Genomic DNA, 27,019 nt, shown 5'->3' with positions numbered 1-27,019 from the left:
AGTGCAAAATAAAATTGGATACGTGGCAGAAGGACACGAAAGAGTTGATGAAAACTTGAAAAGGATTTTGCACAAGTATGTGCTGGAGTTTCATTTGGCAGGCAAAAAACAGCGTGGGGAAAAAAAATGGGGGCGGGTAAAGCAGATTTCTGCTATGACATCACTTTTCCTCAACCCAAACACGCCACAGAAGAGCGACGAGGAGGAGGAGGAGGAGGAGGAGAAGAAATGAACCCAGCAGCAGCAGCAGCCGAAGGAAATTCTCCATTTCAGCCAAGCCGGCGTCGAGGACCTCCAAGAAAATGAGGTAAGCGCGTTTTCTCCATGTCGTTATCGGGGTCGGGGACTCAGAAAGGCCGGGCGGTGGCGTTTGGAGTTGGTGTGGACTGCGGGGAAGGCTTCGCTTGGCTTGGTTTGGCTGCCGTCTGTCGCAGCCAAGCAAACCGAGCAAGGGCGGTGTAGTTTGGAAATGGAAATGGGAATGAGAGGGCCTGCATGCTTGCTGCTGGAGCCCCCGGCCCGGCATTTGGGGGTCTTGGGTTGCCTTTTTTCCTCCTTTTGGGCAGCAGCCACACGTCGTGGAGGATTGTCAGCGCACGGTTTGAAGCAGAAATTTTAGAAGTTGCCTCTTACTTGGAATTTGTCACATATTGGACTCATTGAAAATCATGAGCAAGCACAATGGGTCACAAAATGACAGGCGCAGAAACTATGCAGGTTAGGCTTTTGCATTGGGGTGCCAGACCCATGTTAAAGTCTGAAATCGGAGTGTATTTATTTATTTAGAACTATTATTGTCAAGGTTAACAGATAACACACACCATAACAGAAATTGTCCTGAGATTGGGCCCTCACTCATAATTGGTATTATGTAGGGAAAAACGAAAACATGCCCATACACAAGGGATCTTTATCTAGCAAGGTCCAAGACTCCATCTTTTTTTTTTTTTTTTTTAAAAGATAGAAGTCCATTGAGTATATTTGAGGTTTTTTTTTTGTAGGTGGTTCAGGCTTAAACCAGTTAACTGTTATATTCTTCTAAAAGTGAATGGGGCAAAAAAAATCATGGGACAAACCATGAGAAAGCGAAAACGTTAGACGACCTAGCGCAGAGGTGTCCAGATGTTGAGAGGGCCAGATTTGGTTAGAGTAAACTGTGTGTGGGGGGGGATGACCTCTTAGCTTCCAGTTTCTTTAATATTTCACGTACTAGTTTGCATGTTTCATCAGGTACTGCCTCTTGATGTTAAATTCCTTGAAAAGAACCAGTTTCTGATCGAACTAGGCAGACAGTTGTTTTGTAATTTTGTGGAACAAAATATGCCAATTTCCACTTGTCCTGGAAGCGACGTTTCTCTCCAGCTTAGATATGGGCTGGAAAGAACCACACAAGGGTCAAGCAGGTTCAGTGTGACACCTAACACAACTTTGAGAATGGTGTCTTCATTTTTCCAAAGCACCCACGGGCTCAGCCACAGGTCTGCTGCCATCTTCTGGTTAAATTCTGGCCACATTTGGCCCGACTTTGGACATGTCTGACCCAGGAGAAGGTTCATTTCAAAAAGCTTTTCTATCATGCCTTTGACATCAGTGCCCAAAAATGTGGGTTTGATCACCTACGAGTTCAAAATTCTTCCAGCATTTGTTACTAATCCCCAGAGGTGGACATGTTACTAAGGTTTGCCGGTCCGTCATTCTCATTTTTCAGCTGCCGGGGCAACGTCATCGTTCATTTTTGTCAAGTTTCAAATCAATTCTGTAAAAGTGAGTCGCAATATGGCAGTTGCAGACTACAGTTGAAAAGTACACCTTTCAGTCACACAATACACGTGACATTTTGCTCACAGAGGAAGAGTGAAAAGAAGGAAATCCGCTTGCACAAGTTTGGTGCTCGTGCAAAAGGAACTCTGCATTGCATGTTTGGTTTTCAAATCGACACAAATTCTATCTGCCCGGAAAGCAAAAACAAGGCCAACCATTTGATGTTTTAGGACGGACCACCACACTGCATTCGGAGGCAATATTCATTTTTTTGAACTTTTCTCCATGAAGGTAAGGCATTTTGACAACATATTATCAAGTGTAATGGCCAGTGTTAAAAAAGCCTTTTAAATAAGGATTGATTAGGGTTTCAAATTAGGGAAACCAAACTCATTAAGTGAGTCATCTCGGGTTAGGGTTTCAGCTTGGTTAAGGTTTTAAACAAGGGTCAGGGTTTCAAATTAGGGAGTTGTGTCTGGCTTAGGGTTTTCAAGCAAGGCTCAGGGGTTTCAAAGATAAAGCCCAGGTTACGGTTTCAAAGTGAGGAGGATTCAAGGCAGCGTTCAAGGTTAAAAGCGGTCTTTCAAACCAGAGTTAGTTTCAAAGTAAGCTTTAAAGCCAGAGTCAGGCTTCAAATGATATTCTCAAGACAGAGTTAGGCTTTCAAATTGTTGTATCAAAACCGGGGTTAGGGTTTCAAAGAAGGCTTTTAACTTTATGAGTGAGAACATGCCAAGCTGTTGTGTGTACCGGTGTATGAAAGGGCTTCATTTTTTTCCCCTGAGAGGAAACAGGCTATTTCCAAAACACCAGAGGATTAATTTACCTGCATTAAACACTCAGATTGGATTGGGGACATTCTCATTGCTCATTCAGAACTGGCATACTATACACACATATAGCACGTATGAATGCACCCCGCTGTCCTTTCTGCATTAGCGCTACTTCCTGCTTACATCATTGTTGATTACAAACATAGAAATGGGTTGATAGTTGTTGATACAGCAAATTTTGCCTGAGTCAAAAGTGCTGCAAAAACAACCACAAGCCTAAATTACAAGCCCAGTCATTGGTAAAACACAAAGTCAGTCACAACACCAATACATCACCACAACACAACCAGTAAAACTCAATCCACTTGTGTCCATTGACCCCCAAGAAGGCAAACCAGCTTCTGCTAAAGACGACAACTCCTTTCAGCTTAAAATAGCGTGTTGTTATTTTCAGGCGTTTGCTTTTAATTGTTTGTGTGGCGATCCATCGGTGTGTTTATGTTGTTGTGTTGCTAAGCTGACAAAGCGGGTGTTAACATGTGCTAAGTGTTTTTTATTTGTTTGTTGGAGGCTGATGTCTAAGCGAGGGGCTCGCTCCTAATGGCGCTGTTTGACACGGCTCTTCCAAATGGTACCGCATGACATCAGCGTAGGCGAGCGAGCTGGCGACTTTATCGGCCGGCGCTTGTCGCTTGTGTCGGCGGCTAATTGTTGCCAGATGTGCCGCGCACCACATTGCCTTCTTGGTGGCTGCAGCACACAACTGCAAAAGTGGGAGGAGTGAAACGAAGCGTACAGTCACCCTTTTGTCGACTTCTTGCTCTTCTTTTCTTGACTGACCCTTTGTTCTCTGTTTGTTTGTTTGTTTGTGTTTTTTACTTCTTAATGTCACAATGAGAAGTTTGTTGCTTTGAAATACTCGCAAGCATCAACGTATAAATACTTGAATATATAATTGTTGAACTAAGTATTGATTTTAGTATCGTACCATGAATTTTAGCTCGACACCCTGAACAGGTTGCCAGCCGATCCCAGAGTACACAGAGACGAACAACCAACACTCGCACTCACACCTAAGGGCAATTTGGAGTGCTCAATCGGCCTACCAAGCATATTTTTGGGATGTGGGAGGAAACTGTAGAAAACCCACGCAAACATGCAACGGAGGTGGAATCGAACCCGCACCCTCTGAACTGTGAAGCGGACGTGCTAATCAGTGCGCCTGATTGTAGGTACTATATATTACATAGTACCTTTAGCACAATATAGCAATATATAGCTAAATACTTTAGCACAAAGTAACAATAAAATATGAGTTACTTTGGTGGCTATTTTTCAAGTCTTTGTCACATTTTTTTAATTAATGCAAAAAAAACCTACTTTCAAGTTGTTTAGTTGTCAGCTATTATTTCACTGCTTTTTACTGATGTCTTGAGTTTTTTCCATGGTATTGTTTCCATACCGGTCTCGAGGTATTTTATCAAAGACAAAACTATGGTATTTCAACATCAGTTGATATAATCCGTCAGGTCCTACAATGGGCTATCTTGTAAAAACTTCAGTTATTCCTCCCAGCAGTTGTTGATCATGACTAGTCTTGTCCAATGCAAATCAAGAGAAGCACCCTGAAATAATCAGCAAAGTCCTGAAGGGTTCATATGGCCTTGTGAGAAGAAAGATCCACGGGGCATTATGGGGTCTCTTGTGAAGTTGGCAGGGGGTACAGATGGCTTTGCCAAGCTTCTCATGGACCAGGATTTTGTGTGTGTGTGTTGTGCATGCATGGCCGCACTTTGAAGATGGGATTCTTCCTTATCAACCCATTATCAAGCAGTCCCTCTATGGCCCCTCCACCCCGCTCCAAGGCATTCCCGCTCTCGCACACTCAAGGTGCCTGCACCACCAGCATTAGCATCACCAAATATTGACGCTACCTTGTTTGGTGGCTCAAAGAACCATATCTCTACTCATCATTCTCCATGGAAATAATGGAAATGCACTTCATCCATTGAAACCCACTAAAAAGACCCATAATAAAGATAACCCTAATTTGAAACCCCAAAACTAATTTGAAATTCTATTCCCAAACCCTGTCCTACTTTGAAACAACTCAAAAGTAAAAAAAAAAACCAAAAAAACAGTGGATTGTTGTTGCACTGGTTTAACATGTCTGCCTCCCAGTTCAGTCGGTAAGAGTTCAATTCCACCTCCAGCCTTTCTGTGTGGAGTTTGCATGTTCTCCCTCTACCTAGGTGGGTTTCCTCTCGGTACTCTGGTTTAATCTAATACTATTTATTTAAATGTAATAAATGATGCATACACTTTGATGTTGCACTTTTGTTCAGGATTTCTCATTTCAGTATTCACATGCAATTTCTACAGAAATTTCACATTTTCTTGTTATTTATGGACCATGAAAAGTGTCCATATTAAATAAATTAATCCACCATGAAATGTTTAATTAAAAATGTCATTAATTAATTGCATGTTCCATTATTGATTAAGAATGAAATTAAATAAATCAAAGGAATACATAAATGTGCTATTAAATAAATGCACCATTAAAAAAATAAATACATAAATCAATGTGTTATGAAAATATTACTATCATTATTCTTTTTTTTATCAAATTATTTCTCTATTTCATAAAAAGAAGGTCCTGTGTTGCAGTGTTTTATGAATTAATTTTATCTGTCAAACATGACATTAAAAAAAGTAAATAGCCTATTTTGAAGTGAAGCTTAGAATGCACTGATTTAGTTTTTGTGTTGTTTTCAAATGTCGTGTGTAACAGCGATTGTGTAAACGTGTAACAAATTGTGTTGCGTGCATGTTGCTTCATCCTTGCAGCTGTTTTCCACCAGGCTTCCCACTTCCTCTTTTGTCACTGTCAAACGATTCAGTTGGTAAATCGTGTTCATCACACACACAGAGACACACACACACACACACGAAATTGGCCACAAATAACTTCTGCGACTCCCAAACACATGCAAAATGGTCTTCCTTAGTGCATTTTATTTTTATGTGCTTGGAAATAGCTTGTTACTGAGGAACTTTTACAACCTACTTTCTGGTTGCCCCCAAGCATCTCCCATGAGGTGCTTATTGAGCTTGTGGAGCAAACATCTCCTTATGACTTGGGATTCTGTAGCATAAGTCGCTGCTCAACGACTGGGCTGTGGGAGAGGAAGTTTCTGCTCAGATAAGCCGACAAGTCTTGCATGTCCAAAGTTTATGACTTTATTCATGTGCAAATTTGGACTTCCGAGAGCCGCAACCAGAAGCTTCAGTTTTTATTTATTTTCTACACTAGAACAAATCCATCAGTGTTGATAAAAATATACTATAAACATGGGGCCTTGAAATATCAATTTAATTTGTTCCATGACATGGTTTTAACTCGACTCTTATCTCAAATCATCTTTCCTCATTGCAAATGCTTAGAATCCATTCCAGCATCCCAAAGAAAACAACAAAATTGTGTGACTTAATGAAGGAAGTAGCACACTGCAATATTAAAACACAAAACAAGTGACATGATTCAAAAGAATGGAAAGTGTTAAACAGGTTGAATGGACATTGTGCTGCTCCTTCTGGTGTCTGCACCTTGGCCACCAGGGGGCAATATAATGCCAACATTTGACTATAATTGTCAGTCAGTCCTCACTAACCCACATTAGTATTCGTGTTTTGTTTGTATATGATAAAGAATATATGCTTGTGTGTATCGATATGAGAGTTGTACATCAGTCTATTTGTAAAATATATATAATAATTGAAACTTGCCGTATTTCATCATGAATATACAGAGCCGGTAGCGCTTCTGACAGGGCCACCACAACTTGGTTGAAAAAGACACAAGTGGGACTGTTGATGTCAGTCGATTTTTGGCCACCTGGAACTATCCTAGCGCCTGATGTTCCCAAATATTTTGAAAAGGCCGATACTGTATAAGATGAATGAATGGAGGGTCACGTACCTGAAAGCTCGTGGTCACGTACCTGAAAGCTGCCACTGACAACGACTTCCGACTGAGTTGAAAATGTAAAGCAAGCAAGATAATAGGCGCTCCTGAAGCGTAGATATCACAGCGGTGGACCTTGCATCTCTCAACGGTGACCCAGGAGGACGAAGAGATGGCCGGGAGGGGGGGGGGGTTCTCTCTGCGCCATTAGCGTCCAGTATAGTGTCGGCGCCTCAATGGGCGTTTGCACCCCGCAAGTGTGATTTACAGCCAGAATTTAGGATGACGCGTCCCATTCCGTGGCTAGCACAAACCGTTCATATGAACCATCTGCTGCTGACGCACCGTTGCGTCTTTTGTCTGCGCACAGGGTGCAGCTATTGATTTGATTGTTATTGATTTGACCCGCTGCTAATTTTTCAGATAATGGATGCCTGATTTTGTCCTTTGTTGATCTCGAGTCATTCTAAAAGACAGTCTGGTATTGGTTGTGTTCAATGGTTGTGCGACTTTTGTGCGACTGTTGAGCATCATTTGACAATCAGGTGTAGCTGATTCAGAAGTTCTATAATCAGAGTACAGATATGTCTAGGGCAGGGTATTGTTAAAAGCTTCACAAGTCGATTCAATTGTATTTCTTCAGGTTGTAATTCAGGCATGCTGTGAGAGAGTGTGCTATTGTGGTTCGGCGCTTTCCTCTCTCACATGTCACTTCCTGGTGCAGAAGTTGTCCACGTGTACGGGACGCTTCGTGGTCGTCTTCTTCCTTCTGCCTGCCCCTCGGTGTGTGTAACAATGAGCTTGTCAAGCAGTCAGTGCGGCGTCCTGACGAAAGGCCGGGATGGCAGAGCGTGTGACAAAAGGCCTTTTATCTCCACAGTCATCCACGGTGGCCTGCGTTGGCTCGGGGGCTCGGAGGGGACCATGTGAGCGCCTCTCAAGCCGGGCCTGTTGAGGCCCAGATCCTCAGGAGGGAATTCCCTCAGTGGCCCATTCAGCCCATAAGCATGTCGCTATGCATTAGTGTGCAACAATCCTCCATTCACATCTTTTCAAGTCGCTGCTCAAACTCAATCACGAGATCTGCAGCAACAATAAAAGTAAGAAGACACTGTCAGTGGTGGCAAGTTACCAAGCACAAATATAGAGGCTGATTTTTCACTGCAGCGTTTATTTGACAACTTTGACTTTCTTCTTGTAGTAGCAACATCATGAGATTCCCCGCAAGTTACAGTGTGGCAAAATGCTGTGTGGTAACATTGGCCACACCAACCCTTGGACCTCGATAGTTCTAGAAAGAAAGGAGTCAATGATAGCAAAAGCAGACACTGAAATCTAAAATCAAAGTCCAAGTACACGCTGCGGTGCCTATCCGAAAACGAGTTACTTTAAGTTTGACAAATTTCTGGTGTTCCCATAATTTTGGTCTCGTCTTGTATTCGCCAAAATGATGGCCCTGGTTTATTTTCATGTACAAAGCCATGATGGGAATGGATGTGATGTCACTGGACCGTCCGTGCCTTGCACCCACCACTTGCTAGTGAGTGATAGGCCAAATCATTTGGCCAAATCGTGAGGTGACCCTAATAAGCCGCTGTTGGGGAGGGGGAGAGGCAGGCCAGGAGCGAGTGCATCAGGCTCGCCTGCTTTATCATTTGACATTGAGAAATCAAATGTATTTATTTATTTATTTATTTTCCATCAGTAATGATAAGAATGATGCAGATTTGTCCAAGATGACTCTCAACGCCGCTGCGTCACGCTTCTCCTTCAACTCTCCTTCTTTCAGGCAATCTAGCTGTGCCCAGGGCGTTTTGACAAATTCCGAGTGCCATTATAAGATTGCTTTAAAACAAGTGCACCAAAAAAATATATTTGGATGTAGTTTTACTTGATAAACCATATCCTACATTTTTCCTTCTGAGCTCCACATATACACTTTAAGTGTAGTAGCACATCCTCGTCATGCATCAGTAGCCAAGAAGTAGCTCTCGCGTTCCTAAAGGTTTGCTCGTTAGACTCATTTTTTATTTTTTAGTTCTTGTTTGGTTTTCTCTCCTCATGAAACAATACCACGCAAACAACACTAGTCAGCTACTAAACAATAGCTTGGGAAAAAAAAGATTTACTTCAATGCAATTTCTCATGCTGTTATTCAATTTAGCAGTGGAGCAATTGATTGAATAATTGCTTCTAAAATTATTTGACAGTGACAGTCCTATTGAAAATGACTCAATGTAGTATATACTATTATATCTATTTTCCATATTTCTTGTTTGATCTGGGCTGGACTGTGCATCCCTCCCACATTGTGCAGCTAAAACCAGCGATGTCCTCCTGTTGCCGTGGCGTCCAGTCTTCCTGTCGCACACTGACACTTTGCGTGAGTCTTTTGAGGATGTGATGTGGCTTCAGAGCGCCAACTGTGTGGTGGGCAAAATGCCCGTAACGCCATCATTCAGCCCAGACCAGTTTAGGAAATCAAAATTTGGTCATGCAGAGATCTTGCAATACAAGAAACACATTTTTTGGTTTTGGGTTGAAATGGCCATTTTAGGGTAATTTTGGCCATTTCCGGGCATCCAACTTGTTCTACAGACTTTGTTCAATTACAACCAGATTTGATCTGCATGCACAATGTTTCACAACCTTTATGGGGCAAAGGCACATACTTTAAATTAAAAAAGATGTCAAAGTAAATACACAGGTTCATCATGTAGCTTTTAAAGTAGAAGAACATTTGATTGTGGGTGCCCGTCACATACATTCGTATCATTTTCAGACCAGTGACACCGTTTATGCCTGTGTGCAAACTGTTTGGGGCCTGAATAGGATGAATTATTAAGTTTATTACTTTTTGAACGTTATTTGATGCAATGTTGTATGGATCAATGTATGCAGTTGGCTAAGATCCTACCGGAGAGGAAACAGCATCTTGATAGCATGCTAACAAGCAACGTGATGGTTTAACAGGAGAGTCAAACACATGAAAGTTGATTCAATTTGGTTAGTGAGGACCACATTGCTTTTGCTCATCTCTATTGACTGTGTCGCTCTTTGATGATATGGCCAACTTCACATATGAAGGCCGGAGTCCAAATTCGAACCCCCTAACCTCAGGACTGCGAGGTGGATGTGCGCACCACTCATGCTGCCTCGTTGAGGATCCCACTGATCACAGAAGTGATCCAGGAAGACAATCCTCTTAGCACAGAGCTTTTTTTTTTCCACCTCATGTGCAGGAAGGATATCCTCTCTGCCTCTCTCCGCCATTCCTTTGTGCTCTCCACGGAGGGGTCTCCGCCACCGCAACCCCCTCTCTCTCTCCTTTTTTTTTACAGCAGCTGCGGGGTTAATGTTTAGCAGAGGCAGAGGCAGGAGTTGTAAGGGGGAGGGAGGAGGAGGCGGTGAGCGAGAAGCTGGGGGGCTGGTCCACAGCTGTTGTAGTAGGGAGGCTGCGCTGGCTCGGAGGAAGCCTTCCTCGCTCGTTCGCTCGTCCTGGAACAATGGGAGACGCGGCCGCCTCCGCAGACGCTCAGCCGGTGTTGGCGCCCCGCGACGGGTCTTTCCCTGAGCCGCTTGCTCGTTCTTGAGGGCGGGACAGCAGAAAGTGCGGTTGTCTCATCCCAGAAATGCGAGGTCGCGGCCTCTTTGGTGACTTGCTTCCGTGCTGCGGTCTGGAGCTCTCTGCTGCTGACCGGATGACAGGAAACACGCCAGCTGCCAAGGTGAGCCGCACGTTCAAACCGCATGGACTCAATGCACGCTTTCTCCAGTCGGCCGATTTGTACTTGACATCACACGTCAGAGGGCCGACTTTTGACGCGGAGGCAGGCTTGTTTTGGTTTACGCCAACAAACCCTTGTGAATCTGACAAGCGACTTTACCTTTTGTGTGTGTCAAACAAAAACAAGACACATCAGCAGCAGAGATGGGCGATAATGCGTTTTCATGTGTGTGTATATGGGCAACATTGAACCTTTCTGGAGGTCCCTTCCCCCAATTGCTCCCGCCCCCCACCAGCCCAAATATTGCTTGTGTACCATTCGTCTCGGTTGGCGTAACCAAACATCAGACAGGAAGCGGCCCCCCACTCCCTCGCCCACCCGCCCGATTCCGTCTCCCCCACATCGTCACAGCTCTTTGATATTCATCCCGAACTTGAGTGTGCAGACAATGGCGGCCAAGTGGCGCGTCTGACTTTGGCCTACATTTTCTTCCAGGGAAGATTTTGGTTGAGTGGGAGCGTTCATCTTGTCTCATTGTTTACACGTCTTGCCGAAACACCGCAAGTGTTGGCTGCTCGCCGTTGGCGGAGGGGAAGGATGGCGGTTGACCAACAGCAGCAGCCTGCGCCAAATCCCCAAGAGTGCCACCGAAATGATTTAAGGAGCTTTTGTGCACTGAGTCGCCTTGGAATAATTTTTGCCCTCATTCCACAAATCTCGGTCTTGTAAAAACTCTTTCCGTATTGGGTCTTCGTCAGCAGCGGCCCTGGATAATCAATGAGGTGCCGCTTGTGATTTTGGGTTTAGGTGGTGGGCGCTCTTGTGACGACACGGCTCATAGCTCAAGGTACTGTTTTGTCCAGTACACCAGGTGTCGCAAGGAGCCGGCCCAGATGATCTGTTCGTGTTCCGTTAAAACCCAGACTGGGAAGGCAGCTGCTCAACACTTCTAATCTCATTTCACTTTGACATGAGCTCGGAGGATCAGGCCCGGCTCGCCCGTGGACGCCTATCGGAAAGGAGGAATTAAGACGCGAGCTTGACGCCCAAACACATCACAGATGCTGATCCTGAAATGCGCTGATGTCCCACTTCGGAGCAGTGATGGGTCACTGGGTTAAAAAGCCAATCCCACATAGGGTTGCCAATGGCTGGACTATTTTAGGCACAGGTTCAATTCATGACTGAAAGGTGCTTCTGGGCCTCCTTTCCCACGTGAGGGCATTACAGGAAGTAAATCTACTGTCAATAAATAACAGAGTAGGTGTTCTGAACAATGAAGCAGGAAATAGTGGGGGAGCACTGTAAACCCTAAAAAAAGATGCACAAAAAGAGGAGTAGTTATCCACTACTGAATTATTCATTCACAGTTCTCATTTGGTTTCCCGATGACTGGAGGTGAAAGGCGAGGAGGAGCACTTGAGGAGGGGGTGTTTGGGCTTCTTGTGGTCTCCCGAGGATGCTGGGGTTCCTCTCGTCCCGGTGTGGTTGCCACTCTTAGAGCACGGCTGAGGTTGCTTTCTTCGCTATGTCACTTTCTGCTGGACTGACCTATGGACAGCCATCGATTTTTCACAACCTCTGATGCTTATTCTTCAAGGTGCTTATTTTTTTTGGCGCATGCCTCAAAGAATGAACCTCTCTGTGCTGATATACAATGGTGCCCCCATTCATGAGTTACACAGCTTACAAGGTTTTCCAGATTCAAGCCATTACTCTGCTGCTTTTTTTCTCGAGTTGCGAGCAAAAAATGGGCAATGATGCCAGCGAACTTTCACTTTTACAAATTTTTCAATTACTTATAGATTTTTGCGATTCACTGTCCGAGTCAATCAAGAAACAAAAAGGAATGACTTTTTTTTTTTTGTCTTTTCTTCTCAGCTTCGTGCTTCTGTTGTTGGGAGAGCAAGGCACCTGACGCCAGTGTGACACCTCTTGACGGCTCAAAAGGAGAGCGGAAACCACAGGTGTGTGTCTGTGTCTGTGTGTGTATGTGTGTTTGTGTGCCTGTGTGTGCCCTGACTGCCCTTCACAAAGTGCTGACAAATGAGTGAAGGTCATTTTCATCCCATGAAGTCATTTTCTGCATTGATTGATTATTGATAGTCCCCGAAACCAGTCCCTGGTAAAATGGAGTGTTGCTGTTTGTGTGAGGGCTGCAACTAACAATTATTTAGATCATTGATTAATCTGTCGATTCCTTTTTTTGATTCCTCAATGAATTGGACAAGGAAAAACGTTTTAATTTCAATTCCTTTCATAAAAAACAAGACATGATTTCAAATTGACAGTGCAGAAACTGTAGAAACAAAAGTTGATGATCCAATTATGGGTTTGGTCCATAACTTCCTCGTGTGTCATCTGACATGTTGCAAGATCTCCCTGGACGGACGATAAGAAAAGCCTTGTGTTGTGTGCCGGCCATGAAAAGCAAAAGAAACCTTTTGCGTTTTGTGGCTGCTGGCCGACTCACTTGAAAGGATCCTCGGCTGCTTCCTCGCCCATGGAATGAGACAAAAATAAATAATTCTCGCAACAATATACAACTCTGGAAGAAATAAAAAGCCAAAAAAGCAGTCCAATTTTGGCCAATCGTCAGGTTCTGAAAATAAAGTAGAAGAGCGTTATAAAATTAAATTTATAAAAAATGTTTATCCTACCCAAACAACAACCTATAAATTGCAAAACCAACGAAACAGATCATTTTCAAAGTTTTCTTTTGCTGTAGATAATATAGCGTGCTCAAAATGCGACAGTGCGGTCACCAAATATGTCCGACCAGCTCAAGCACAACGGCAATGTTGAACAATTTTGCATTTAGTGCCAAACTTGTGATGTGTCGTTTGCACATGGACGCAAACCACAGCAGCTGCGGCAGCCCTAGAGTTCAATTTATATTTAGCATCCCTTTTGTTGTCTTTTGGAGCATGCCGTCATTTCAACGCCAACTGAAAAGTCGCCTGTGCTCGCCGAGGTCAAACCTCGCTCAAGTCGACCGCTTCTTTTCTTAGGCGAGAGGAATCGATCCGACGGTTGGACTGTGCGTATAGTTTGGACTCGAAAAGCGACTCTCTGGTTACCACTCAGGATGGTCAGCGCTCGATAATCTTCCTGTAAACACTTTACACACAGCTCCGGTTACACAAGTGACGGGCACTGGTCTTCTCATCATGAAACCATTTGAAGCTTTTTTTATGGGGTTTTGTTAAATGGTGCACTCGGCAGGAAAGCTGTTGTTAAATCCGATTGTTTTATGTATTCGGTCACTTGACATAATCTCTGTCTGTAGCCATGTTTGCCGTGTGGAATTCCTTTGTATGAAAAGGTGGAGAGAAGTAAAACAGCCAAGGGCAATATCATTGATCTATGATCTGGTTTTTCTGTACACAGGGATGATTTTATTCACGTTAAATATTTGCACTCTATTTAAATGATGCAGCTGGGTCTGCTGTGTTTGTATAAGATGTGAGCTTTAATAAAGCCAGAGCAGTTACTCATAACTTTTTTCTTTTTGTACAGTCAACGTGGTGTTTTAAGAGTATCAAGCAAATTTCGCATTATCAGCTTTCAGAGCGACAATAATAATCGGATCAGTTTAGATTCAGCAGCAGACGATCCTCGAGGCTGCAGTATAGGAATCGGATATGGAAAAGTGTTATCGAGCCACACCTAGTTCTGACGCCCCTTTTGTCCCACAGCTCAAAATCTCGGGCTGTGAGAGCTATGAAATCTACCGTAAATAGAGAATAAATCGTGTGTGTGTGTGCAGGTGTGTGTGTGTATATGTAATTTATATTATAAATTATAATATATATATTTATATTTTTTTCCCCCCAAAAAAATCTCACATCACGCCACCAAACAAAAGGTCACAAGAAACATTTACACTGAAATAATGACGATCTTGTCTTTACTGAAGAATTTGCTTTACACGGTGTGAAACTTGAGTCTGTTTCGTCGAGCACAGAGCTGTTATTCATTTGAATGAATAGAAACAGGAGCTGGACAAACCCGACGTAATGACGAACGTCCCCGTGTGCCGTTCCAGATGAGAATAATGTCGGATGAGGCGGAGCAGCGAATGTGCGATGAGGACTTTTGCTCGGATGAGGAGGGCGAGGAGGCGGACGTGGAGTCGTACCTGGAGGACAACAGCAGCGAACTCATGGACCGGCTCAAGGAGCTGGAGGTGAGCAAAAGAGATTTTTAAACAGTCCCAAGAGCTGTTTGCATCAACCTCAGAGTCAAGTGAGCACTGAGTGCCGCAGGCTGTCATCACCAGGCCGCAACAGACACACTGGAAGAGTCACAGAAAGGCATACAACGGGACGTCCTTGCAAATTTTCATGGATCCTCTTGTGAATTCTTCTGTTAAACTTCTTTTAGAGAAGTAATGCCAAAAGCAAGTGCATTCATATATTTCAATAAGGTCAATTTTGTTATTTCTCTTTCAGGCAGAAAATTCAGCTCTGGTGCTGGCGAATGAGAGTCAGAGAGAAGCGTACGAAAGATGTCTGGACGAGGTGATGTCGCCTGAAAACTCAAATGTTAAATCTTTGTGTGGAGAGTCAAATAAAAGATCGTTTTGCTTGCAGGTGGCCAACCATGTGGTCCAAGCTCTCCTCAATCAGAAGGTAGCCTCCGCTCGCATTAGCAGTGACGTCTTTGTGAGTCTGCTCCTCTGTGAACGTGTGTATGTGTTTGATGGAACAGGATCTGAGGGAAGAGTGCATCAAGTTGAAGATGTTGGTGTTTGACCTGGAGAAGCAGAACCGAGCACTTTGCGAGCTTTTTCAGCAGAAGCTGCCCAATCATCCCACTGCTCACTACCAGGTGACTGTCAAATTTGTTTGTTGCAATACACCTGAGGGCACAAACACTCACTCTGGAAAAAAAAGTACTAAAAATACTCCAAGTTTGGCCGCCCACGGTGTAAATAGCGACTGACTCATGTCTGCCTGCCTCCAGGTCCAGGCGGGACCACTCCCAGACTACAATGCACAGCTGCACAATGACTCCGCCAAACACTTGGAGGCTGCTCAGACCGAAGCACAAGCCAAGGTGATTATGTGAAGCCGCAATCTGAAGCCTGTGACATTTGTGCCTCTATTGTTTGTCAAAAGGCTAATCTCCCTTGCATTCCTTTCCTGTTCGCGTGCACTCAAAGGTCTTTTGTGACGCTGATAGAATTCTCCTTCTGTCCTGTCCAAAGGGGAACGGCTACCGCACTCAGCACTCTTCTCCGGGCCCTCGGGCTGCTGCCGCCTCCTCCATGGAGGCTCTTTCTCCCTTCTTTAAGAAGAAAGCACACATCTTGGAAGTCCTGCGCAAAATGGAGGAAACGGATCCTCTTAAGTTCCACCCGGCCACGGCCAGCTTGTCTTTCTCCGACTACAGCCAGGTGCTTGTGTCCACAGAGGCCGTGTTGGCCTCGGCGGACACGCTACAGTGCAAATCGCAGCACGTGCGCTGCCACTCCTGCCGCCCTGATGCAGAGGCACTCCAACACGTCAACGGGGATGGGGCGCTGATGTGCGAGACGGGGAACACCTGCTGTTTACACTGCAAGAGGAGCCCAGACGGAGCTCCGAAGCCATGCGCCGCCCACCCCTGCGCCACCAAGAGCTGCAGCGTGCCTGCGGCCGCTACCAACGAATGTCCCGCCAAGAGCCGAACGACGGAATGTGTCCAGCTGTCCAAGCAATGTGCCAAGAATGACTCGCACTTGAAACCAGCAAATGATTCCGACGCTGTCGATCAGATCCTGGAGGGAGTGGAGCCGAAGCAGGACATCCAAGAACTCACTGGCTTCTTTCCAGCCCCTCAGCTCCCTGATTCAGAAGGCACCCACGTTTCCCACTGTGACCCCGAGGCAGGCGATGGTGTTTCGAGCAGCTCCACTTTCGACAGCGCGTCCAACGATACTTTATCCGCCCCGGAGAAAGATGGCGCCGATCTGGAGGCCGTGCGAGCTGGCGCTTCTGTGAGCCCGAGCCCCTCCTGCCTCAATGACGTCAAAAACGCCGCCATCAACTCCCCGTCCAAACTGCTCAAGTTCCTGAAGATTCCTTCCATAGGGGACAAGTGTCAGGCCTCAAGTCCCGCCGTCCGCCTGAGCCCCCAACTCACCCGAAGCTCCAGAATCCCTTGTCGCACCAACAACTACGAGGTGTATCACTCTCCTGTTCCCACCCGTCGAGCCACCACCACAGAGCGATGCAGGCAGCCACCGCCGCCGCCCACCAGGTCCGAGTCGTATCCTGCCACGCACTCGGCACCTACCTCCCCCCCGCAACCCGATGACGCCTGCCCCGCACCTGCTAAAGACACCGGTTACAGCTTCTCTGCAGCCAACACTAAGATAAGTGCTCCCTCATCCACCATCTCCTCTTCCTCCTCCAAACCAGCTCCCAGTATTCCACATTATGAAAATATTTGTGACCTGACCCCACACCCACGACCGGAGGAGCCTGCTCACGCTCTGGAGAAAAGAATCACTCTTCCATCTCAAACAAAAACCAACGGTGGCGATAGGAAACTGGTTAAATCGCTTCCCGAGAGCGTCCTCGCTGCTTCTCCTCAGCGAAAGCAGTCGTCGTCCTCTTCGTCAGAGTCCACGTCAGATGACGAAGAAGATTCCGACAGTCCGGTTTGGGTGAACCACCATAGCTTGCCCAACCCTAGCGCACAGTGCAGAGTCGACCGCTCACAGATCCGAGACGAGCTCGTCGGGCAGAGCTGCGAGGCTGCCCAGCCGCCACTGCCATCCAGAAGGAACGACTCATCTTCCATCCCCAAAAGGCCCACGCCGGGCGCCGCCGCAAGGTCACAGACCGATTCCAGTCACCACGCCTTCAAAGACAGACTGGCTGCGCTGGGCAAGCTGAGGAGTTCAGAGGACTTACAGGGGGGCGCAAAGCCGGCAGACGTGGCCGACGAGGCCGTCGAGGATAGGAGTAAGACGGCGGACAGGCACATTGAGCTGCACAAGGAGGAGCAGAGACATTCCAAATACACCGACTCGTTAGATGGGAAAGGTCGAGGTGGCGGCGGGGGGTTGAAGTACCCGGGCCCCACTCAGCCTTATGAACAAGGGGGGAAGTCTCCCATCTCCTCCGGTCTGGTTAAACAGGAGCTATGTGTGAGCTCCAAGAGCAAGATTGGCCTGCTGTCGCCTAACGCTGATGCTCCGCAGGTGCTGCGGAACAACATCAAGTGTCCCGCCTCGCTCAACCTGCCCTACAACGTGAAAGCCGCTACTCAAAGTGGCAACAGTCCCAACAAAATCCATCCAAAGTCGCCGTCCAAACCTTGTCAGGGTCCCTCAGTCCACAGATCAGGAAAAGCCACAGAGGCCCCACGTTATTCCTCCAAGTCGGAAGAGAGAACCAAAGTTAGCGGTAAAGGTAAAAAGAACCCAGTGTACGGAGACAGCCTCCCGCCGCCTCCTCCCAAGCCTCCGACATCTGAAGGCGAAAACGCACAGCCGCCCGTGCCCAGCCCGCAGTCGGCCATCGAGCAGAAGGTGATGAAGGGCATCGAGGAGAACATGCTCAAGCTCCAAGAGCAGGACCGAGGGGCGCAGCCCAGCGAGGCCAGGCAGAAGGCCACCAACGGGATCGCCAGCTGGTTCGGGCGCAAGAAGAGCAAGCTGCCCGCCCTGAGCCGCAAGGCGGACGCCGTCAAAGCCAAAGACGAGAAACGGGAGTGGAAGATCAACATCCCGTCGGTGGGCAAGGACTCGGTCAAGATGGCCAGCAGGTGTCGAGAAGGAGTGGAAGGCCTGAACATTTCCACGCTGATGGAGAAGGCCGAGGGCCTGCGGAGGGCGCTGGAGGAAGAGAGAGCGTACGTGGAGAGGTCGGGCAGGGGTCACTCGTGCGAGGTGGTGATGGACCAGGCTCAGGGACAGTTGGCCGTCATGTACCGGGGCGGCCGCTCCGACAACTTCATGCAGCAGCTGCTCAACAGGTGTGGAGATTGTCTTTTCTTTACATTTGCTCATTTCATATGTACCTGGGATTTGTGGTTCCAAACTTTGCTTTGATATCCATCCTCATTTTAAAAACATCCCTCTTGGGTTGACTGCAAACTAAAATGTCCAAAATGGTCCATCGAATCTGGTGCTTGTAGAGTTGATGGCAAGGAAGCCGTCAGTGTGCCGCAGCGGAGGCTCTCGTTCGACTGCAAGACGTCCAGGCCCGCGTTCGGTCAGCAAAGCGACATCGTCATGGCTCACGCCGGCGGCGGGGGGGACAACGTGGAACAGGTTGGTCGGCGTGGTTTGCTCCGTTTGGAGTTTCTCCTTTCATAGCTGGAAAACAACGCGTTCGCTTTTGTCATGCAGATGTCCCATCGAACAGCCAAGATGACTTCGGATGAGAACCTCGCCGTTTCGGGTCATTCGCAACACTTTTCAGGTGAGATGAGAGGTCGAGTCAAAGTGGTATTAAGTCCTGTACATACGTAATGAAGTGCCAACCCACATAATATATGTACTATCCAACTCCAGTGATGATGATGTCATTGCTTTATTTGTGACAGATTCAAATGTCCAACAGCTATTGTCGATTGCTGTTCTGGTTCTATTGGTCGTCTGATTTTCTTTCTTTTAAACCCATGCCGATAAATGCCAAATATCGATGCTGATCATTCAGCTTGGCCGAAACACAATCTGTCTAATTTTCTCACAATAATTTTTTTCAGCAAATACTAGAGGATGGGATGAAAAATGTGTTTTGTGGTGACAGTCTAAAAAGCTTAATGTGAAAAACAAAACAGATCTTAGGCCTAGTGGGGACAATGTGGGTAATACTGAGGTTATTGATTTGATATCTTTAAAGGTGGGTATGAGTACATTTCGGTGATTACTGATCACAGACTTTCTTTTCTATCGCTTCATCTCTTGTCACCGCAGGTTCCGGTGCGTCCACATACACGCTGGACAGCGGCATTGGCACCTTCCCGCTCCCTGACTGCGGCGGTGGCGGCGGGGCAACGGGACGAAGCTTGTCCAAGAGCAGAGCCGAGCAGCGGCCCTCGGGCTCGCCGGGGAGGGCCGGGCGACGGGCTCGCACCTTGGATCGGGAACCCACGTCGCACGACGAGTGCTATGCAGCTCACAAGCAGCCCCTTCCCAATCCGCAGCACGCTTCCAAAATGGAGGGAAGAGGCTCAGCTGGCGTCATCCGTGAAGGTAAACGTGCACACATTTATGCAGTTGTGGCAAGGGCTGCAACTAACAATTACCACATCAGCTAATCTGAATTGCAAAAAAAAAAAAAAAAAAGATTTGGAATTCAGTCGAACAGTGTTATTTTCAGCAATAGGTGAGCATTGGCATTGAGCCGATAACAGTCTTATTCCAAGGTATTGGATATTCCGCTAGAACCAGCGATCACTTGCGGATGTTTTATTGTCAGGAAGTAAAAGGCATGCATGGCTGCACAGCCATTTTTGGAACTCTCCAGAGATGTTGGATCGGATTCAACGCTGGGCTCTGGCTGGGCCACTCAAGGACGTTTGTAGAGTTGTCCTGAATTCACTCCATTGTTGTCTTGGCTGTGTGCTTACAGTCGTTGTCCTCTCGGATGGTAAACTTTGTCCGGTGCTCATTGAAAGCTTCCAAGCAGCACTTTATTTCTCCTTGTACCCTTCCATAAATTTGTGCCTCGAGACAATCCCGTCTCAGCGTGCTACTTTTTGCTCTTACATGCAATGTCACCTGTGGGACCTTATGTATTTCGACCAATGCATGCCTTTCCAAATCAACATCTCTGAATACTTAGTTAATCCGAAGCAACGTGTGTTTCATGTGTCCTTCCAAAGAGCACCACGGAGCGCACATGTTCTCTCCTCGCTCTAAGACGTGGACCTTCCCCAACCTCAAGACTCCGGCAGGCCCTGCAGACGTGTACCTGGCTGTGGAGGAGGAAGACGAGGAGGTGGTGTCCTTCGGCACGCCCTTCAGAGCGGTAAGCACTTTTGATCATTACCAATAAAAATGACAAAAATGTATTGCTAGAGCAGGGGAAAAAAAAACGTTCAACAGACAATGACAGTGTGATTTGATATATTTTTTATTTGCATATGATATGAACAGTGTGAGTGCTTAGACGTGTACAGAGGCACAGGCGAGGCACCTGATTTTCTAAATTAAGCTTCTCTTTTACCATAGATTATATCTGTAGAGTGTCGCTTGAAAACGAGGCAGGGATAGAGATGGGTCCTCCCCTTCTTACATCATCTTAAAACACAGAAGTACTTCTTCGCTGAGGAATAATTCATCAGCAGGACGTGAATAATGCAGATTGCTTTAACCCGCTTCATGTGTGTTCCCGCCCCAGTGTTACATAAGACCAAAAAAATCAGTCGCGGATGTGCCGACTTCTTCCACTTCTTAAAAGGAGCACAATTATAGAAACAGTCAATACTACAAAAAAACAACATAACAGTATAATAGTGTTCCATTTACATCATCAAGGGGTTTCACGATATTTTCAAATATTGCAACAAAAATCTATAAACTAAAAATATATATATATTTACACTCAGTGTATGCTCAATCAATTTGTAAAGATAACCGAAATTGATTTGTGTAAAAAAGACCAAATTTGTATAAAGGAAGTTCTGCCTCGACATCAGCAAAATATAGGTCAGTGCATGGGATGTGTTTGCTCGCTCAAAGTCCTCCTTGATGTCTTGTTCCTCTCCAGAGCTTGAAAGCCAGCGGCCCATCATCCAGCCACGCAGCAGAGCCGGGCAGCCTGCCCGTGCCGACCCAGTCGGGATTGAACCGCCGAGGAAAGACCCGTGCCGTCGGCGTTACGGAAATGAGTCGGGACACCGGGCTCGAGCTGCTCAGGGAGCGGCCAGAGGAGGCCTTGTCGCCCGGCCGGCCGCAGGTTCTGGAGACACCTGAATCCCTTAGTGACTCGCTCTACGATAGTCTGTCTTCGTGCGGCAGCCAAGGATGATTCGGTCGCTCGTGCCGACAGAAGAGTCAAAAGTGGCATGATCCGGCTCTTGAAGGAAAATCTTAAAATGAATGAGGATGACAACCACCATCAACCAGACTTCTCCTCCTCAGGATCTCCAAACAAAGTGAAGCCAAACCCACCAAAATGATGGCGAGGTGTGTACAGGACTGCAAACGCATGAGCGAGCGGGCGAGTTAACCAATAGCACAAGTGGCGCTCAGCTAGTGTCGACTTCATCCTCATCATCATCAATCATCCTGGTTCTTGAGGTGTATCCAGGACACATTTCACTACATCATCTACTTGAAGAAAAAGGCAGTGCTACTAAGGTTAAAAAAAAGAAAAAAAAAGAATGTTCATGTATTTTTTTTTCTGTTCAACTCAATTTCAGTGTACACATGATTTTATTGATCATGTTGATTTGATATTTTTTGCGACCACGAAGGTTTGTGAAAAAAATGTCTGTCCGAAACCACAATGCATTTAAACGTAATATATACCAGCAATAATAACAAAGAGAAATGGCTACGCTATTCAATGAATATTTCTATTATTTATTTATTATTTTCAATGTATGTCATTCTCATCTTTTTGTAATCTTTAGGTGAAAATTCAAGTCTTCTGGCTTAGTTTAGGTCCCTATTTTTAATGTCAATATGTGTTGCTGTTTATTCCTTAGGTGATAGCTCCCCTGTATGTACTGCCCTTTTTCAACTTTCTATTAAAAAGCTTTTCATTTAGTTCTTGTATGCATTTATTAGCTTGCCCTGACTTTTTGTTTGACACAGTTGCACTATTATTCCACAAGGTGGCACAATGATGGGTAAAGGTATGGGTAAACACCATTTTCCAATACTGTAAAACTTGTTTATGAAACTCTGACATTTTAACTGGCAGTTTTGCACGCTTACTGTTGTTGGCTATGATATACTGTGAGATGTTTTCAGGTGGTTACGTCACTTTAATTGCGAATTTGCACCCTCTCATGTCAAGTCATCATCACACTCAAAAACAGAAAAAGTCAATTGTGTGTGTATATGGGGATTTATATAGTCTAATTATGTAATATGGTAATAAATTGCAAGAAGTAAAATTTATATCAATAAATTATTGACGGTAAGTGACACACAGCTCTGTAAAAATATAAGAACACTTAAATTATAGTGCTTAAACGTAGGCCTTTGTTTATGGGGGGGGAATAAAAATCTGCTGCAATGCATGTGTATGCACTTGCATTGTGTTACAGCGAATTGTCTCGGATTCTCACTTTCTATTCGACACATGAAGATAGCTTCCAAGTGACCGAAAGTTGAATTGTACAGATTTTCAGGTAGCCACGAACGCACCAATGTAATGACGTCACGGTACAACGGGATTGCGGCAGCCATTTTAGGTGACCGAAGGCGACCACTTACTTGTTTACAAAAACTGGCCAGGGAGTTGTTTCTCGGCTTTTGTGATATTATTTGCGTCCTTTAAACATTTACGTTGTTAATCTTACGCCTCCTCTAGATAAATTAAAGACGTCATTATCGTCGTCGTATTACACATGACACTTGTTGGCGTGTTTTTCTTCTTCATTATACCGGAAGTTTTTTTTTTAACGTCAGCTTTATTGAGTACAAATATACAAGAGCATAGAATAGCAGAACACACATATAGTGGTAACCACTCTACATACATATAAACAAGTAAATTAGATAGGCAAGAAAGATATAGGTGATTAAGGGGCTCGAGATTATTTCTTGTGGATTTGTGACTACATCCAAATTTAACAAACAAGACTTGGTCGTTAAATTGCCAACTTTACCAGCGAGTATAAAACGTTGCCAAAATGAAAAGAACGGTGATAATAATTTTAATACCTTAACCTCTATATTGTCACATTTGGACGGTCCAGCATGCCTCCTAAAATGTATTTTGGTTGAGAGTTTGAATTTGATCAAATTATTTAGGTCAGTCCCAAAACAACCACAAAAGGGGGACAGTCAGGTGTTGTGGCGTGCACGTCTCTGGGCGTTTCTATGGTGACATCACTGCACTGTGTGCGCGTGCGTGTGTTTGAGTGACACGTCCTGGCTTTCAGACGCGACTCAAAACGAAAGAAGGGAGTAAAAGAATCCACGAAAGGCCTACAAAACGAACCGCAGGGCGTCAGGAGCACCGACCAGGTGAATCACACACAATATACCGTCGGGACCCCTTGACATATTGCTTGAATGGCCTGACGTTTGTGGTTTTCGATTTAATTGTCGAAGTATGGGATTTGTGGTCGCGCTAGCCGACGTTAGCTTGGAAGGCTATTAATAACACACACAGCAGACGAACAACAAGCAAACTATGGTTACCAACGCACACACCCAAACACAAAAGTTGTGGGCGTCCTTCGTGCTAGTTTTTCTGATTTATTCAAACAAACGCGATTACATATGATCACGTTCGTTGTGTCTTGCGTGCTGCTGACGAACAAGATTCAACATGGATTACAACCACTCAATTCAGAGCAGCTAACAAGGAAAGTACCGTTTGCGTTTCTCGTAGTACGTGACTCCGATTGTTCATGCTTCCGCCATTTGTACTTGAAGAGAGATCGTTGCACCGTCAATGTATATAACTCACGCCAGAAAATTCGAAAACACATTGTTACGCGTTAGGTTACTGGAGTAAAATAACAAGATGTACAATTTCGCTTTCAATTTCTTGGGGCCTCATTTACTTTCGGTAATGCTGAAGGGTTGGCTCGGATTTCAACTATGTTTTCTATTTTGCCGCGACCGGCCATCAATTGGTTGTTGAATATTTTCAGAATTCTGTCATCCTCCATGAAAGCAGACTGATTATCCGTGTGGCTTCAAACGTGCTTTTACTTTGGAGAACAATGATGCAGTTATTGCATCAACAATCAGTCACTCACTCCAAAATCACAACAAAATGATTTTTAATGAACATTTTCAGGAAGTATTTAGGAATATGGCAAAACAGTTTCTAATTTGTTTGTCTTTACCCAGATATCACCATGAATGCGTTTGACCGCAACATCAACCTTGATGCCATCTTCAAGTTCTCCCAAATGTATGGAACCCGTCAGACTTGTTACTTATCTGAGTTGTGCTCTTTCAAATGTTTTTTTTTGCTCTTGCAGATCTCATTCCACCCAGTTGCACTTGAAGAATGTCTACTCCAGCTTGGCGGCATGCATGTTCCTGGCGGCAGCCGGGGCCTACACGCATGTCGTCTTGCGCCTCTTCCAGGTATATTAGTTTGATTAATCTTAACTAACTTTCAATCTTGTATATTATGCACCTGATGATGATACCTGATCAGACTAGTGACGCCTCGTGTGTTGTCAGGGAGGTGTGCTCTTCGCCCTGGCATCCCTGGGAATGATGATGTGGCTGGCCATGACGCCGCACAACGCCCACACTGAGAAGAAGAGGCTGGCCATCCTGGCGGGATTTGCCTTCCTTAATGGTTTGCACTCACCTTTATTGTGTTTGGGTGACTGTTAGCCAAATGAGACCAACTGAGGCACTTCCCCCCCCCCCTTCCTCACTCTAGGTGTGGGCCTCGGCCCCACACTGGACTTTGTCATCGCCGTCAACCCCAGGTATGCCAAGGAAAACTTGCGTAACGTGTGCCGCACCTTTAAAATTACGTTTGGGCCTCCTAGTCACATAATCCTATTGTAAAATAGTGGCCACAATGGCCATTCTCTCTTCTATTGCAAGTGGGAAAAAAAGAAAAATATTGCTCATTTGAACATAACTTTTGTTTGGGTAGCACTATGTTAAGATTATATTAAAAGAAATAATGATACTCAAAAGTCAGCTTTGAAAACACATCATATAGTTAAACAAAAGTGCCTTTCAGAGAACCTTGTCAAAGCACTTGCTAACCCCCCCCCCCCCCGCTTTCTTTTTAGCATCATTGTCACAGCCTTCATGGGAACCTCCGTTATTTTCATTTGCTTCACCCTCAGCGCCCTCTACGCTAAACGAAGGAGCTACCTGTTCCTTGGAGGTAACTCACCCTCTTTCCTCTTCACACTTGGCATGGGTGAAAGTACTTTCTCGAAACATAATTGTATGAAATAGTTGCTTGCTCCTTTGAGAGATAGATTCCACGTTTTGCCCGTTTAAAGACCAACATATAGGGAACCTGAACTGCTAGTACTTTGTTGTCTCTAATTGCCTTGCTGTTGTGGTGGTGGTGATCAGGCACACTGATGTCTGGCCTGTCTATCCTCTTCCTGATGTCACTCATGAACATGTTCTTTGGATCGGCGATGCTCTTCAAGGTCAGTCGGAATCATCGTTTGATCTCTCCTCGTCTCGCTCTCTTGTCACTTTGTAGCTGTCTTGCTTGCTGCATCTTGTCTCAGTGTCACAACTGTCCTCAAAAAAGCCTCCAAAAGGCTTCTGAAACACTCCAGAACAAAAGAGAATCACCAAAAACAACTTGAATGTTGCTTGTTATGTAATTTGTAACGTTATTTGCTCCATTTAATTTTTTGGGGGACAAGACAGTTTTCTGCATTTGCAAGCATTTACTTATTTCTTGCAATAGTGCACCTTTTAAAAACTATCTAGCTCCACCAGTTGACACTCATTTTTGTCTGAGCCGTTTCCAGGATGACCTTTGCTTCTTCCAACAGGCTCATATGTACCTGGGCCTGCTCATCATGTGCGGCTTCGTCCTGTTCGACACTCAGCTCATCATCGAGAAGGCGGAGAACGGCGACAAGGACTACGTCTGGTGAGTGAGGCCGCGTCCGCTTTAAATTAAAAAAAGAAAATATGTCACCGTTTCACTGCGGACATGCACAAACAAAACGTGTCACTCTGTGCAGGCACTGTGTGGACTTGTTCTTGGACTTCATTACCATTTTCCGGAAGTTGATGGTCATCCTCGCCCTCAACGACAAGGTACCAGTCATAAAACAACTCAACAAAGTGGAGCAGTGTGTCGAGTAACAGTGTGGTGTTCTCTTTTGTTGTTTCAGGACAAGAAGAAGGAGAAGAAGTAGATAAGTTTGTGTGAGCGGCTGAAAAAGAGTCGGGCCAATTTGCGTCGTGCACTATTTTTGACTTAATTTCTTAAACTTGTGGTCTTACGGTCCGATCGAAAATGATTTGAGCTTTTTTTTTTTGTTTGTTTAACTTCCAAGGGTTGATTGTTTGTCCGTCCATGTCCAACTAATGCTAGTCGTGCTGGGAACACGAGACTAACGTTGCAGTCAACCTGCTTAGCCTTTAGAGGGCAGCATTGTGCCACGCAAGCGGCACTTCAGTTGAGTCTGGTCTTGTTCTATGTGCCAACAATTAATACAAGATGATGACAGACTCTCATTTAGCAAGTCACATGAATAATAGTTTAAGTTGTGTGATCACATACATTATTTTGGTTCATTTCTAGGTTTCTGTTTATTATTATAATTAGTAGTAGTCGAGAGTGATTTGGACACTGGATCCCCCTCCCACATGCCCTCTGAAGTAATGCTTTGAAATCTCTTGGACTTTTCTAGATCCAGGTTGGCCGCAAGTTTTTGACTGCGCTTTTTCCTCTTTCTGCTTTCTTCTCTTGTAAATTCCACAGATGTCTGATAGTTTGCCAAATTAAGTGAAGTTAACCTTGCATTTTTTAGCATATACTGTGAAGAATTAATTTTGTTCATGTAAAAGGTTAACTACAAGTTTGATACATTTGCCCAAATAAATGTGTTGAATGCACGCATTATTCAAGCGAAGTAGAATGTTTCATCCCACCAAGGTGTTTGGGGAGGATTTCTTACTCTGCAAGGAAAGATTTTCT

At 45.2% G+C, this 27,019-nt stretch overlaps 2 protein-coding genes and 1 long non-coding RNA gene across 6 annotated transcripts; 2 read left to right on the top strand and 1 right to left on the bottom strand.

Annotated features, from left to right (window-relative positions):
• Positions 1 to 174: 174 nt before the first annotated feature.
• nckap5l (NCK-associated protein 5-like) lies at positions 175 to 21,948 on the top strand. 3 transcript variants are annotated; one of them, XM_088367152.1, is made up of 13 exons: positions 175 to 307; positions 12,111 to 12,196; positions 14,278 to 14,418; positions 14,684 to 14,752; positions 14,825 to 14,863; positions 14,943 to 15,062; positions 15,198 to 15,290; positions 15,442 to 18,200; positions 18,363 to 18,498; positions 18,577 to 18,649; positions 19,147 to 19,425; positions 20,058 to 20,203; positions 20,945 to 21,948. In XM_088367152.1, exons 3-13 carry the CDS (start codon positions 14,278 to 14,280, stop codon positions 21,203 to 21,205), a joined length of 4,116 nt encoding a protein of 1,371 aa, XP_088223278.1. In that variant the 5' UTR covers positions 175 to 307; positions 12,111 to 12,196; the 3' UTR covers positions 21,206 to 21,948. The 3 variants fall into 3 exon arrangements, with proteins under 3 accessions (XP_088223278.1, XP_088223297.1, XP_088223286.1); XM_088367171.1 differs by lacking the exon at positions 175 to 307 and adding an exon at positions 1,886 to 2,052; XM_088367160.1 differs by lacking the exon at positions 175 to 307 and adding an exon at positions 9,778 to 10,229.
• LOC148401899 (uncharacterized) lies at positions 12,579 to 22,788 on the bottom strand. Its single transcript, XR_015855433.1, has 3 exons — positions 22,624 to 22,788; positions 12,703 to 12,831; positions 12,579 to 12,611 (listed from the first exon to the last, which is right to left on the bottom strand). It is a non-coding gene; the product is annotated as an uncharacterized LOC148401899 (long non-coding RNA).
• Positions 22,789 to 23,212: 424 nt separating this feature from the next.
• On the top strand, positions 23,213 to 26,949 carry tmbim6 (transmembrane BAX inhibitor motif containing 6). Of its 2 annotated transcripts, none has more exons than XM_088367185.1 (10): positions 23,213 to 23,379; positions 24,217 to 24,280; positions 24,351 to 24,459; positions 24,559 to 24,679; positions 24,767 to 24,815; positions 25,131 to 25,228; positions 25,426 to 25,505; positions 25,863 to 25,963; positions 26,058 to 26,133; positions 26,211 to 26,949. In XM_088367185.1, exons 2-10 carry the CDS (start codon positions 24,225 to 24,227, stop codon positions 26,232 to 26,234), a joined length of 714 nt encoding a protein of 237 aa, XP_088223311.1. In that variant the 5' UTR covers positions 23,213 to 23,379; positions 24,217 to 24,224; the 3' UTR covers positions 26,235 to 26,949. The 2 variants fall into 2 exon arrangements, with proteins under 2 accessions (XP_088223311.1, XP_088223321.1); XM_088367195.1 differs by lacking the exon at positions 23,213 to 23,379 and adding an exon at positions 23,462 to 23,723.
• Positions 26,950 to 27,019: the final 70 nt, after the last annotated feature.

The sequence above is a fragment of the Syngnathus floridae genome, chromosome 2 (assembly GCF_059516105.1).
Source record: "Syngnathus floridae isolate MCC-2025c chromosome 2, RoL_Sflo_1.0, whole genome shotgun sequence".
Taxonomy (NCBI): Eukaryota; Metazoa; Chordata; class Actinopteri; order Syngnathiformes; family Syngnathidae; genus Syngnathus; species Syngnathus floridae.
Note: the sequence above shows the minus strand (reverse complement) of the source record. Positions and strands in the feature narration are given on the sequence as shown.

Coding starts and splice junctions, on each gene's coding strand:
- nckap5l (XM_088367152.1), top strand. CDS start 14,278: ATGAGAATAATGTCGGATGAGGCGGAGCAGCGAATGTGCGATGAGGAC. Junction 15,291..15,441: donor AGACCGAAGCACAAGCCAAG/GTGATTATGTGA, acceptor TCCTGTCCAAAG/GGGAACGGCTACCGCACTCA. Junction 18,201..18,362: donor ATGCAGCAGCTGCTCAACAG/GTGTGGAGATTG, acceptor TGGTGCTTGTAG/AGTTGATGGCAAGGAAGCCG.
- tmbim6 (XM_088367185.1), top strand. CDS start 24,225: ATGAATGCGTTTGACCGCAACATCAACCTTGATGCCATCTTCAAGTTC. Junction 24,460..24,558: donor TCGTCTTGCGCCTCTTCCAG/GTATATTAGTTT, acceptor GTGTGTTGTCAG/GGAGGTGTGCTCTTCGCCCT. Junction 24,816..25,130: donor GTCATCGCCGTCAACCCCAG/GTATGCCAAGGA, acceptor CTTTCTTTTTAG/CATCATTGTCACAGCCTTCA.